At 45.6% G+C, this 15,796-nt stretch overlaps 1 protein-coding gene across 1 annotated transcript in view; it reads left to right on the forward strand.

Moving 5' to 3' along the window:
• The first annotated feature begins 1,025 nt into the window (after nt 1-1,025).
• Nucleotides 1,026-15,796, forward strand: part of wdr45b (WD repeat domain 45B) — a 28,621-nt gene continuing 13,850 nt past the window's right edge. The window contains exons 1-6 of the mRNA XM_079851240.1: nt 1,026-1,432; nt 2,473-2,547; nt 9,961-10,062; nt 10,280-10,367; nt 11,154-11,248; nt 11,331-11,521. Coding sequence (XP_079707366.1) covers nt 1,366-1,432; nt 2,473-2,547; nt 9,961-10,062; nt 10,280-10,367; nt 11,154-11,248; nt 11,331-11,521 — 618 coding nt within the window. The 5' untranslated portion in view covers nt 1,026-1,365. The remainder of the gene's footprint in view (nt 1,433-2,472; nt 2,548-9,960; nt 10,063-10,279; nt 10,368-11,153; nt 11,249-11,330; nt 11,522-15,796) is intronic.

Here is a 15,796-nt window from a genome sequence, read left to right on the forward strand (position 1 = left end):
ATCCGCTTATGCTTCGAATGGGCGGTGACTTCACACATCCGACATATAAAAATAAATAGAAATGCTAAAAAGCTGGAAAAAAATAAGTCCTGTATATCAGCAGGATTATTATTTTTATATATCTTGGCAAAAATCTGTTATCCTATACTTTTTTTTCTTTCAAAACCACAGCTTTAATGGACTAATTTTAGCATTTTAGTCTTAGCAACTATCTGTAATATTAGATCCAGACACTGCAGCTGCCCGACATCAACTCGCCGTCGGTAGAACTGAGTAGAACCGAGAGTGGTAGACATCAAAAGTGGTTTTAATCGTTAAATTGCTTTTATTTTTCGTTTTTCTCAAAATAGGATTTCAAGGAGAACATTTGGGACAAAAATGTTGGTTGTGATCATGACTTTTCAGTGGTCACTTTTTAAAAACTCATTTAAATAGGCCTATTTGTTTACAATGTGGGTATAGACACAAATGTCGACTGCTGGTGTTTATGTTCACATTCATTGTTTTATAGAGTTAACGTCATTTTAACATTAAATTTTATAGTTAACGGAACGACATTTGTCATTATTTCCCCTTGTCAATGCGAGTAAACAATAGGAAAGGTTCCACCGAGATTTGAACTCGGATCGCTGGATTCAGAGTCCAGAGTGCTAACCATTACACCATGGAACCGCTTAAAGCCACAGTGTGCCAACGAGTTCAGTTAAACAATTATATTGTTCATGTTTTGTTTCAACAGTAACATTAACTTATCTATTATTACATATCCATATAGTTTCTCCTCTACGTAGCCATTGGGAACACATTGATCCAAAATCGACCCATCTTTGTAATATTAATCTAAACTCTCCAGAGTTAGACGGACTGGGTGAATGCGCAGTGGTGTAAATATAAGAGCAGAAGCGGAACAGCAAAAGCAGTCACCCCAGATGGGACTCGAACCCACAATCCCTGGCTTAGGAGGCCAGTGCCTTATCCATTAGGCCACTGGGGCAGTGACAGTATCAGCATGGAACAGTTTCATATTTAAACACTGATTCACGGAGGCGCTTCCGCTTTTTCTTCTTCACTTGGTATATTATTGTCGCCTACAATATCAGTTACGCTCCCGTATATATAAAACTTTAGCAAAATCGCGTGTTTCTTGTAGCACAGTAAATATCTATTATAAACTAACAATAGCGATTGGCAAAAGTCCGGCAGACAGACAGGCAGGCAGACAGTCGGCACTTTATTTCCTGACAGACAGTCATGATGTTAAACTGTGCTGTGTAGCATTAGCATTAGCCTACAGCTCTAGGAATGCCGTCCTCTAGTTAGGGTTACAGTCTTTTCATTTTGATTAGACAAATAACATCAAGCACTATGAATTTATTACCATCAAATCCTCACGGTAATGGATTACTTTATGCTGGATTTAACCAGGATCACGGTAAGATGTTTACTATTAGCTAACGCAAGCTAACATCACTCTGATACTTACGTTACCGTTCCCGTTATGAATCAGAGGCAAGATAACTGTTATTTACTGTATGCATTAAAACACATCCGTGTTTTCATTTTGTTTGTTGTTGCCAGTCCAAGTGTCTACTTGTAAAATGGGTTAAACTTGATGAACATGACTGTTACTAAGCTAACGAACAGCTGATTAGCCACAAAATCACATGAGTGTTTTCCTTTTAGGGCTGCTGTCAGCGTTTTATGTTGGGTTTTTTAATTGACCAACAATTGTAGCTATATAAGAGTATCAACTGTAACATTGTAAAAAAGTGACCAAAAGTTTACTTATCAAGTAAATAAACACTGACCATTGATGTAGCGGCTAACTATAATAGCGCTAGCTTTAGTGTGAATCTGAGCAATTGGATTTCAATAAACCTAAACAACACACTACAATGTGAAGTGTTTTAAAGTCTATCTAAATCCTATTACGTGCGTTATGCGATGTGTTAATAACTATACCACAATATGGGCTCAAATAATTGTATTATAGCCAGTGAGGATGAAGACATTAACGGGTTTAACATACGGATTTATGCAGGTTTCTCTCTGTCACAGTGACATTTACTGCTAATAATCATAACTGGGTGTAATGAAGCTCTTCTGAAGCTTTAGATCTCAATGTTTAATCTAGTCCTAATACATGTTTGAGCTGTTTTAACTAAAAACATAACTTAAAATATGTCACTGCCACTGTTTTGTCTCAGGATTCACACCAGTAATGTTTTTTTTTTCTATTTGCACGATTATAAAAGCTGCCTAATTGAGCTAAGGTTGAATCCTGGCTTAATCTAAGCCCTGTCTGTGAAACCAGGCCTAAATATCCATCAATCTCTTAGTTGTACTTCACTCAGTAATCGCTTCCCAGGCAGATGAAGATAAGTGGATTCTCATAAATAAACTTGGTTCTGAAGCCACACAGAGACATACAGGCTTGATTATCTGATACTGAAATGTCTGTTTTCCCTCCAGGATGTTTTGCGTGTGGAATGGAGAATGGATTCAGGGTTTATAACACAGACCCGCTCAAAGAAAAAGAGAAACAAGGTGAGTCTGCAGATGTTCACTCACGAGATACAGGAGAGAAACACTTCAGATCAGACGGCAATATGTGGAAGTTAGTAACTACTTCATATTTTTGCTTATGTGATTTTTAAATCTTGCTTCATATTAATGCATACATACAGCTGAGGGAAAATATGCATTAGTGTGTTTAGTCCATCGTCAGAAGAAGGCATGATGACTCAGGAATAATTTCCCAGAGTAGATACAGACACACCTAGTGGAGATCCGTCATTCTCAGCGTCACACACACACACACACACACACACACACACACACACACACACACACACACACACACACACACACACACACACACACACACACACACACACACACACACACACACACACACACACACACACACACACACATACATACATACATGAGATCAAGTGTGAGTTTATGGGCTCCAGTGTGAGTTTATGAGATCCAGTGTGAGTTTATGAGTTCCAGTGTGAGTTTATGAGATCAAGTGTGAGTTTATGAGATCAAGTGTGAGTTTATGGGCTCCAGTGTGAGTTTATGAGATCAAGTGTGAGTTTATGAGATCCAGTGTGAGTTTATGAGATCAAGTGTGAGTTTATGGGCTCCAGTGTGAGTTTATGGGCTCCAGTGTGAGTTTATGAGATCCAGTGTGAGTTTATGAGATCCAGTGTGAGTTTATGAGATCCAGTGTGAGTTTATGGGCTCCAGTGTGAGTTTATGAGATCCAGTGTGAGTTTATGAGATCCAGTGTGAGTTTATGAGATCCAGTGTGAGTTTATGGGCTCCAGTGTGAGTTTATGAGATCCAGTGTGAGTTTATGAGATCCAGTGTGAGTTTATGGGCTCCAGTGTGAGTTTATGAGATCCAGTGTGAGTTTATGAGATCAAGTGTGAGTTTATGAGATCCAGTGTGAGTTTATGAGATCCAGTGTGAGTTTATGGGCTCCAGTGTGAGTTTATGGGCTCCAGTGTGAGTTTATGAGATCCAGTGTGAGTTTATGGGATCCAGTGTGAGTTTATGAGATCCAGTGTGAGTTTATGAGATCCAGTGTGAGTTTATGGGCTCCAGTGTGAGTTTATGAGATCCAGTGTGAGTTTATGAGATCCAGTGTGAGTTTATGAGTTCCAGTGTGAGTTTATGAGATCAAGTGTGAGTTTATGAGATCCAGTGTGAGTTTATGAGATCCAGTGTGAGTTTATGAGATCCAGTGTGAGTTTATGAGATCCAGTGTGAGTTTATGAGATCCAGTGTGAGTTTATGGGCTCCAGTGTGAGTTTATGGGCTCCAGTGTGAGTTTATGGGCTCCAGTGTGAGTTTATGAGATCAAGTGTGAGTTTATGAGATCCAGTGTGAGTTTATGGGCTCCAGTGTGAGTTTATGGGCTCCAGTGTGAGTTTATGAGATCCAGTGTGAGTTTATGGGCTCCAGTGTGAGTTTATGAGATCAAGTGTGAGTTAATGGGATCCAGTGTGAGTTTATGAGATCCAGTGTGAGTTTATGGGCTCCAGTGTGAGTTAATGGGATCCAGTGTGAGTTTATGAGATCCAGTGTGAGTTTATGAGATCCAGTGTGAGTTTATGGGCTCCAGTGTGAGTTTATGAGATCAAGTGTGAGTTTATGAGATCCAGTGTGAGTTTATGGGCTCCAGTGTGAGTTTATGGGCTCCAGTGTGAGTTTATGAGATCCAGTGTGAGTTTATGGGCTCCAGTGTGAGTTTATGAGATCAAGTGTGAGTTAATGGGATCCAGTGTGAGTTTATGAGATCCAGTGTGAGTTTATGGGATCCAGTGTGAGTTTATGAGATCCAGTGTGAGTTTATGGGCTCCAGTGTGAGTTTATGGGCTCCAGTGTGAGTTTATGAGATCAAGTGTGAGTTTATGGGCTCCAGTGTGAGTTTATGAGATCCAGTGTGAGTTTATGAGATCCAGTGTGAGTTTATGAGATCCAGTGTGAGTTTATGGGCTCCAGTGTGAGTTTATGAGATCCAGTGTGAGTTTATGAGATCCAGGGTGAGTTTATGAGATCCAGTGTGAGTTTATGGGCTCCAGTGTGAGTTTATGAGATCCAGTGTGAGTTTATGAGATCAAGTGTGAGTTTATGGGCTCCAGTGTGAGTTTATGAGATCCAGTGTGAGTTTATGAGATCAAGTGTGAGTTTATGAGATCCAGTGTGAGTTTATGAGATCCAGTGTGAGTTTATGGGCTCCAGTGTGAGTTTATGGGCTCCAGTGTGAGTTTATGAGATCCAGTGTGAGTTTATGGGATCCAGTGTGAGTTTATGAGATCCAGTGTGAGTTTATGAGATCCAGTGTGAGTTTATGGGCTCCAGTGTGAGTTTATGAGATCCAGTGTGAGTTTATGGGATCCAGTGTGAGTTTATGAGATCCAGTGTGAGTTTATGAGATCCAGTGTGAGTTTATGAGTTCCAGTGTGAGTTTATGAGATCCAGTGTGAGTTTATGAGATCCAGTGTGAGTTTATGAGTTCCAGTGTGAGTTTATGAGATCAAGTGTGAGTTTATGAGATCCAGTGTGAGTTTATGAGATCCAGTGTGAGTTTATGAGATCCAGTGTGAGTTTATGAGATTCAGTGTGAGTTTATGGGCTCCAGTGTGAGTTTATGGGCTCCAGTGTGAGTTTATGAGATCCAGTGTGAGTTTATGGGCTCCAGTGTGAGTTTATGAGATCAAGTGTGAGTTTATGAGATCCAGTGTGAGTTTATGGGCTCCAGTGTGAGTTTATGGGCTCCAGTGTGAGTTTATGAGATCCAGTGTGAGTTTATGGGCTCCAGTGTGAGTTTATGAGATCAAGTGTGAGTTAATGGGATCCAGTGTGAGTTTATGAGATCCAGTGTGAGTTTATGGGATCCAGTGTGAGTTTATGAGATCCAGTGTGAGTTTATGGGCTCCAGTGTGAGTTTATGGGCTCCAGTGTGAGTTTATGAGATCCAGTGTGAGTTTATGGGATCCAGTGTGAGTTTATGAGATCCAGTGTGAGTTTATGAGATCCAGTGTGAGTTTATGAGTTCCAGTGTGAGTTTATGAGATCCAGTGTGAGTTTATGAGATCCAGTGTGAGTTTATGAGATCCAGTGTGAGTTTATGAGATCCAGTGTGAGTTTATGAGATCCAGTGTGAGTTTATGAGATCCAGTGTGAGTTTATGGGCTCCAGTGTGAGTTTATGGGCTCCAGTGTGAGTTTATGAGATCCAGTGTGAGTTTATGGGCTCCAGTGTGAGTTTATGAGATCAAGTGTGAGTTTATGAGATCCAGTGTGAGTTTATGAGATCAAGTGTGAGTTTATGAGATCCAGTGTGAGTTTATGAGATCAAGTGTGAGTTTATGAGATCAAGTGTGAGTTTATGAGATCCAGTGTGAGTTTATGAGATCCAGTGTGAGTTTATGGGCTCCAGTGTGAGTTTATGGGCTCCAGTGTGAGTTTATGAGATCCAGTGTGAGTTTATGGGCTCCAGTGTGAGTTTATGAGATCCAGTGTGAGTTTATGAGATCAAGTGTGAGTTTATGAGATCCAGTGTGAGTTTATGAGATCCAGTGTGAGTTTATGGGCTCCAGTGTGAGTTTATGAGATCCAGTGTGAGTTTATGGGATCCAGTGTGAGTTTATGAGATCCAGTGTGAGTTTATGAGATCCAGTGTGAGTTTAATGGCTCCAGTGTGAGTTTATGGGCTCCAGTGTGAGTTTATGAGATCCAGTGTGAGTTTATGAGTTCCAGTGTGAGTTTATGAGATCCAGTGTGAGTTTATGAGTTCCAGTGTGAGTTTATGAGATCAAGTGTGAGTTTATGAGATCAAGTGTGAGTTTATGGGCTCCAGTGTGAGTTTATGGGCTCCAGTGTGAGTTTATGAGATCCAGTGTGAGTTTATGGGATCCAGTGTGAGTTTATGGGCTCCAGTGTGAGTTTATGAGATCCAGTGTGAGTTTATGAGTTCCAGTGTGAGTTTATGAGATCCAGTGTGAGTTTATGGGATCCAGTGTGAAGTGTGAGTTTATGAGTTCCAGTGTGAGTTTATGAGATCCAGTGTGAGTTTATGAGATCCAGTGTGAGTTTATGGGATCCAGTGTGAGTTTATGAGTTCCAGTGTGAGTTTATGAGATCAAGTGTGAGTTTATGAGATCAAGTGTGAGTTTTTGGGCTCCAGTGTGAGTTTATGAGATCCAGTGTGAGTTTATGAGATCCAGTGTGAGTTTATGAGATCCAGTGTGAGTTTATGGGATCCAGTGTGAGTTTATGGGCTCCAGTGTGAGTTTATGGGCTCCAGTGTGAGTTTATGGGCTCCAGTGTGAGTTTATGGGCTCCAGTGTGAGTTTATGAGATCCAGTGTGAGTTTATGGGCTCCAGTGTGAGTTTATGAGATCCAGTGTGAGTTTATGAGATCCAGTGTGAGTTTATGAGTTCCAGTGTGAGTTTATGAGATCAAGTGTGAGTTTATGAGATCCAGTGTGAGTTTATGAGATCCAGTGTGAGTTTATGAGATCCAGTGTGAGTTTATGAGATCCAGTGTGAGTTTATGAGATCCAGTGTGAGTTTATGGGCTCCAGTGTGAGTTTATGGGCTCCAGTGTGAGTTTATGAGATCCAGTGTGAGTTTATGGGCTCCAGTGTGAGTTTATGAGATCCAGTGTGAGTTTATGAGATCAAGTGTGAGTTTATGAGATCCAGTGTGAGTTTATGAGATCCAGTGTGAGTTTATGAGATCAAGTGTGAGTTTATGAGATCCAGTGTGAGTTTATGAGATCAAGTGTGAGTTTATGAGATCCAGTGTGAGTTTATGAGATCCAGTGTGAGTTTATGGGCTCCAGTGTGAGTTTATGAGATCCAGTGTGAGTTTATGGGATCCAGTGTGAGTTTATGGGCTCCAGTGTGAGTTTATGAGATCCAGTGTGAGTTTATGAGTTCCAGTGTGAGTTTATGAGATCCAGTGTGAGTTTATGGGATCCAGTGTGAAGTGTGAGTTTATGAGTTCCAGTGTGAGTTTATGAGATCCAGTGTGAGTTTATGAGATCCAGTGTGAGTTTATGGGATCCAGTGTGAAGTGTGAGTTTATGAGTTCCAGTGTGAGTTTATGAGATCCAGTGTGAGTTTATGAGTTCCAGTGTGAGTTTATGAGATCAAGTGTGAGTTTATGAGATCAAGTGTGAGTTTATGGGCTCCAGTGTGAGTTTATGAGATCCAGTGTGAGTTTATGAGATCCAGTGTGAGTTTATGAGATCCAGTGTGAGTTTATGGGATCCAGTGTGAGTTTATGGGCTCCAGTGTGAGTTTATGAGATCCAGTGTGAGTTTATGGGATCCAGTGTGAGTTTATGGGCTCCAGTGTGAGTTTATGAGATCCAGTGTGAGTTTATGGGCTCCAGTGTGAGTTTATGAGATCCAGTGTGAGTTTATGAGATCCAGTGTGAGTTTATGAGATCAAGTGTGAGTTTATGAGATCAAGTGTGAGTTTATGGGCTCCAGTGTGAGTTTATGAGTTCCAGTGTGAGTTTATGAGATCCAGTGTGAGTTTATGGGATCCAGTGTGAAGTGTGAGTTTATGAGTTCCAGTGTGAGTTTATGAGATCCAGTGTGAGTTTATGGGATCCAGTGTGAAGTGTGAGTTTATGAGTTCCAGTGTGAGTTTATGAGATCCAGTGTGAGTTTATGAGATCCAGTGTGAGTTTATGGGATCCAGTGTGAAGTGTGAGTTTATGAGTTCCAGTGTGAGTTTATGAGATCCAGTGTGAGTTTATGAGATCCAGTGTGAGTTTATGGGATCCAGTGTGAAGTGTGAGTTTATGAGTTCCAGTGTGAGTTTATGAGATCCAGTGTGAGTTTATGAGATCCAGTGTGAGTTTATGAGTTCCAGTGTGAGTTTATGAGATCAAGTGTGAGTTTATGAGATCAAGTGTGAGTTTATGGGCTCCAGTGTGAGTTTATGAGATCCAGTGTGAGTTTATGAGATCCAGTGTGAGTTTATGAGATCCAGTGTGAGTTTATGGGATCCAGTGTGAGTTTATGGGCTCCAGTGTGAGTTTATGGGCTCCAGTGTGAGTTTATGGGCTCCAGTGTGAGTTTATGAGATCCAGTGTGAGTTTATGGGCTCCAGTGTGAGTTTATGAGATCCAGTGTGAGTTTATGAGATCCAGTGTGAGTTTATGAGATCCAGTGTGAGTTTATGAGTTCCAGTGTGAGTTTATGAGATCAAGTGTGAGTTTATGAGATCCAGTGTGAGTTTATGAGATCCAGTGTGAGTTTATGAGATCCAGTGTGAGTTTATGAGATCCAGTGTGAGTTTATGGGCTCCAGTGTGAGTTTATGGGCTCCAGTGTGAGTTTATGAGATCCAGTGTGAGTTTATGGGCTCCAGTGTGAGTTTATGGGCTCCAGTGTGAGTTTATGAGATCCAGTGTGAGTTCATGGGATCCAGTGTGAGTTTATGAGATCCAGTGTGAGTTTATGAGAGCCAGTGTGAGTTTATGGGCTCCAGTATGAGTTTATGGGCTCCAGTATGAGTTTATGAGATCCAGTGTGAGTTTATGAGATCCAGTGTGAGTTTAATGGCTCCAGTGTGAGTTTAATGGCTCCAGTGTGAGTTTATGGGCTCCAGTGTGAGTTTATGGGCTCCAGTGTGAGTTTATGGGATCCTGTGTGAGTTTATGAGATCCAGTGTGAGTTTATGGGATCCAGTGTGAAGTGTGAGTTTATGGGATCCAGTGTGAGTTTATGAGATCCAGTGTGAGTTTATGGGCTCCAGTGTGAGTTTATGAGATCCAGTGTGAGTTTATGAGATCCAGTGTGAGTTTATGGGCTCCAGTGTGAGTTTATGAGATCCAGTGTGAGTTTATGAGATCCAGTGTGAGTTTATGGGCTCCAGTGTGAGTTTATGAGATCCAGTGTGAGTTTATGAGATCCAGTGTGAGTTAATGGGCTCCAGTGTGAGTTAATGGGCTCCAGTGTGAGTTAATGGGCTCCAGTGTGAGTTTATGGGATCCTGTGTGAGTTTATGAGATCCAGTGTGAGTTTATGGGATCCAGTGTGAAGTGTGAGTTTATGGGATCCAGTGTGAGTTTATGAGATCCAGTGTGAGTTTATGGGCTCCAGTGTGAGTTTATGAGATCCAGTGTGAGTTTATGAGATCCAGTGTGAGTTTATGGGCTCCAGTGTGAGTTTATGAGATCCAGTGTGAGTTTATGAGATCCAGTGTGAGTTTATGGGCTCCAGTGTGAGTTTATGAGATCCAGTGTGAGTTTATGAGATCCAGTGTGAGTTTATGGGCTCCAGTGTGAGTTAATGGGCTCCAGTGTGAGTTAATGGGCTCCAGTGTGAGTTTATGGGATCCAGTGTGAGTTTATGAGATCCAGTGTGAGTTTATGAGATCCAGTGTGAGTTTGCTGTGGACTCAGTGCTTCTCTGTTCTCAGAGTTTCTGGAGGGAGGAGTCGGTCACGTGGAGATGCTTTTCCGATGCAATTATCTTGCGCTTGTTGGAGGCGGGAAAAAGCCAAAGTACCCTCCCAATAAAGGTATATTTCTCTTTGAGATGGACGCTGGTTGGAGGCTTTATGGCATAATTTGCTAAAGTTGTGAACAAGGTAACACACATTTAGTGCATGTTCTACTGAATTAGTGGGTAATTTCAAAACGTATTTGACATTTATGAATCTATTTAGCACAATTAACACTAACCCTAACCCAGATCTGTAAAAACATATGTTTGCATGTTTCCTGCGTTTGTGTTAGTGATGATTTGGGATGATCTGAAGAAAAAGACTGTGATAGAGATCGAGTTTTCCACCGAGGTCAAAGCTGTGAAGCTTCGCCGTGACAGGTATCTGAACTCAAGCTCAAGTTCTTCTAGTTGCATTTAATAGCCTATTCTTTGGTATAATATTTGTTAGATTTTGATGCTGAAAATATCTGACCGCGGAAATGAGTTTCAAACCTGTATGAGATTCTTTTTTCTGTTGAGCGCAAGTTATTTTGAAGAATGTTGGTAATCAGACATCTGACTTTGACTTTACTCTGGAAGTGAATGTCTAAACTCTGATGTCTGATTACCAACATTCTTCAAAATAACTTATTTTGCGCTCAACAGAAGAATCTCATACATGTTTGGAACAGTGTGAGGGCAAGTAAGTGACAGAATTTTTATTTTTGGGTGAACTGTCCCTTTAAGAAGATTCACCGCCCAATAACACAAGTGCAGTTCGGCTTCTGTAGCGTCATATTAAACATCAGCATTAGAGCCATAATTTCAGGTCACCTAAAGCATCTTTGACACTGACGGACAAATATTGTACAGTAAAACCAGTCAAATCATCATGATTTTGATACCATAACAAAAACTCTTGACTGAAGCAAAACTTAAACATGTTATCGCACAGCGTTAAAATATTTTTCAAAGAGTGTTTTTTTAGAGGCTTATTAAAGCGACTCAAGTAATTGTTGATGGTTATCCATCGCGTCCATGAGCTCAGCACACGCTTCAAAATCACACACACAAATAAAAAACAGTGCATTCATTTTACTGGTACATTAGCCAACACTGTGGAACACACTAATGATGGTCTTTAAGTTCCTCCTTCGAGCTGAATCTGCTTGTTTGGTGTTTCAGAATCGTGGTGGTCCTGGATTCCATGATTAAAGTCTTCACATTCACTCATAACCCTCATCAGCTGCACGTGTTCGAGACCTGCTATAACCCCAAAGGTATGTCAGCGCGCTCACAGAGTTAGCAGCGATGCTAATCAAGCGTAAGATCTGTGTGTTCTCACTCTGATCGTCTCTGCAGGTTTGTGTGTCTTGTGCCCAAACAGCAACAACTCGCTGCTGGCGTTCCCGGCCACACACTCGGGACACGTGCAGATCGTGGATCTGGCCAACACCGAGAAGCCTCCGCTGGACATCCCCGCGCACGAGGGCTCGCTGTGCTGCGTAGCGCTAAACCTGCAGGGCACGCGCATCGCCACCGCGTCTGAGAAGGTGTGTCCCCATCAGATCCTGCGCTGGGTTTACACTGGGGTCACGACACACACACACACACACACACACACACACACACACACACACACACACACACACACACACACGAGCCGCGCTGGAGTGTGTTTCCCACAGCGCTGGGTTTACACTGGGGTCACGTCACACACACACACACACACACACACACACACACACACACACACACACACACGAGCCGCGCTGGAGTGTGTTTCCCAACAGCACTGGGTTTACACTGGGGTCACGTCACACACACACACACGCACACACGCACACACACACACACACACACACACACACACACACACACACACACACACGAGCCGCGCTGGAGTGTGTTTCCCACAGCGCTGGGTTTACACTGGGGTCACGACACACACACACACACACACACACACACACACACACACACACGAGCCGCGCTGGAGTGTGTTTCCCACAGCGCTGGGTTTACACTGGGGTCACGTCACACACACACACACGCACACACACACACACACACACACACACACACACACGAGCCGCGCTGGAGTGTGTTTCCCACAGCGCTGGGTTTACACTGGGGTCACGACACACACACACACACACACACACACACACACACACACGAGCCGCGCTGGAGTGTGTTTCCCACAGCGCTGGGTTTACACTGGGGTCACGACACACACACACACACACACACACACACACACACACACACACACACACACGAGCCGCACTGGAGTGTGTTTCCCACAGCGCTGGGTTTACACTGGGGTCACGACACACACACACACACACACACACACACACACACACACACACACACACACACACACACACGAGCCGCGCTGGAGTGTGTTTCCCACAGCGCTGGGTTTACACTGGGGTCACGACACACACACACACACACACACACACACACACACACACACACACACACACACACGAGCCGCGCTGGAGTGTGTTTCCCACAGCGCTGGGTTTACACTGGGGTCACGACACACACACACACACACACACGAGCCGCACTGGAGTGTGTTTCCCACAGCGCTGGGTTTACACTGGGGTCACGACACACACACACACACACACACACACACACACACACACACACACACGAGCCGCACTGGAGTGTGTTTCCCACAGCGCTGGGTTTACACTGGGGTCACGACACACACACACACACACACACACACACACACACACACACACACACACACACACGAGCCGCGCTGGAGTGTGTTTCCCACAGCGCTGGGTTTACACTGGGGTCACGACACACACACACACACACACACACACACACACACACACACACACGAGCCGCGCTGGAGTGTGTTTCCCACAGCGCTGGGTTTACACTGGGGTCACGACACACACACACACACACACACACACACACACACACACACACACACACGAGCCGCACTGGAGTGTGTTTCCCACAGCGCTGGGTTTACACTGGGGTCACGACACACACACACACACACACACACACACACACACACACACACACACACACACACACGAGCCGCGCTGGAGTGTGTTTCCCACAGCGCTGGGTTTACACTGGGGTCACGACACACACACACACACACACACACACACACACACACACACACACACACACACGAGCCGCACTGGAGTGTGTTTCCCACAGCGCTGGGTTTACACTGGGGTCACGTCACACACACACACACACACACACACACACACACACACACACACACACGAGCCGCACTGGAGTGTGTTTCCCACAGCGCTGGGTTTACACTGGGGTCACGACACACACACACACACACACACGAGCCGCACTGGAGTGTGTTTCCCACAGCGCTGGGTTTACACTGGGGTCACGACACACACACACACACACACACACACACACACACACACACACACACACACACGAGCCGCACTGGAGTGTGTTTCCCACAGCGCTGGGTTTACACTGGGGTCACGACACACACACACACACACACACACACACACACACACACACACACACACACACACACGAGCCGCGCTGGAGTGTGTTTCCCACAGCGCTGGGTTTACACTGGGGTCACGACACACACACACACACACACACACACACACACACACACACACACACACACACGAGCCGCACTGGAGTGTGTTTCCCACAGCGCTGGGTTTACACTGGGGTCACGTCACACACACACACACACACACACACACACACACACACACACACACACGAGCCGCACTGGAGTGTGTTTCCCACAGCACTGGGTTTACACTGGGGTCACGTCACACACACACACACACACACACACACACACACGAGCCGCGCTGGAGTGTGTTTCCCACAGCGCTGGGTTTACACTGGGGTCACGTCACACACACACACACACACACACACACACACACGAGCCGCGCTGGAGTGTGTTTCCCACAGCGCTGGGTTTACACTGGGGTCACGACACACACACACACACACACACACACACACACACACACACACACACACACGAGCCGCACTGGAGTGTGTTTCCCACAGCGCTGGGTTTACACTGGGGTCACGACACACACACACACACACACACACACACACACACACACACACGAGCCGCGCTGGAGTGTGTTTCCCACAGCGCTGGGTTTACACTGGGGTCACGTCACACACACACACACACACACGAGCCGCACTGGAGTGTGTTTCCCACAGCGCTGGGTTTACACTGGGGTCACGACACACACACACACACACACACACGCACACACACACGAGCCGCGCTGGAGTGTGTTTCCCACAGCGCTGGGTTTACACTGGGGTCACGTCACACACACACACACACACACACACACACACACACACACACGAGCCGCGCTGGAGTGTGTTTCCCACAGCGCTGGGTTTACACTGGGGTCACGTCTCACACACACACACACACACACACACACACACACACACACACACACACACACACACACACACACACACGAGCCACGCTGGAGTGTGTTTCCCACAGCACTGGGTTTACACTGGGGTCACGTCACACACACACACACACACACACACACACACACACGAGCCGCGCTGGAGTGTGTTTCCCACAGCGCTGGGTTTACACTGGGGTCACGACACACACACACACACACACACACACACACACACACACACGAGCCACGCTGGAGTGTGTTTCCCACAGCGCTGGGTTTACACTGGGGTCACGTCACACACACACACACACACACACACACACACACACGAGCCGCGCTGGAGTGTGTTTCCCACAGCGCTGGGTTTACACTGGGGTCACGTCACACACACACACACACACACACACACACACACACGAGCCACGCTGGAGTGTGTTTCCCACAGCGCTGGGTTTACACTGGGGTCACGACACACACACACACACACACACACACACACACACACACGAGCCGCGCTGGAGTGTGTTTCCCACAGCGCTGGGTTTACACTGGGGTCACGTCACACACACACACACACACACACACACACACGAGCCGCGCTGGAGTGTGTTTCCCACAGCGCTGGGTTTACACTGGGGTCACGACACACACACACACACACACACACACACACACACACACGAGCCGCGCTGGAGTGTGTTTCCCACAGCGCTGGGTTTACACTGGGGTCACGACACACACACACACACACACACACACACACACACACACACACACACACGAGCCGCGTTGGAGTGTGTTTCCCACAGCGCTGGGTTTACACTGGGGTCACGACACACACACACACACACACACGAGCCGCACTGGAGTGTGTTTCCCACAGCGCTGGGTTTACACTGGGGTCACGACACACACACACACACACACACACACACACACACACACACACACACACACACACACACACGAGCCGCGCTGGAGTGTGTTTCCCACAGCGCTGGGTTTACACTGGGGTCACGACACACACACACACACACACACGAGCCGCACTGGAGTGTGTTTCCCACAGCGCTGGGTTTACACTGGGGTCACGACACACACACACACACACACACACACACACACACACGAGCCGCGCTGGAGTGTGTTTCCCACAGCGCTGGGTTTACACTGGGGTCACGACACACACACACACACACACACACACACACACACACACACACACACGAGCCGCGCTGGAGTGTGTTTCCCACAGCGCTGGGTTTACACTGGGGTCACGTCTCACACACACACACACACACACACACACACACACACACACACACACACACGAGCCACGCTGGAGTGTGTTTCCCACAGCACTGGGTT

This window comes from Squalius cephalus (genome assembly GCF_949319135.1).
Source record: "Squalius cephalus genome assembly, chromosome: 19".
Lineage (NCBI taxonomy): Eukaryota > Metazoa > Chordata > Actinopteri > Cypriniformes > Leuciscidae > Squalius > Squalius cephalus.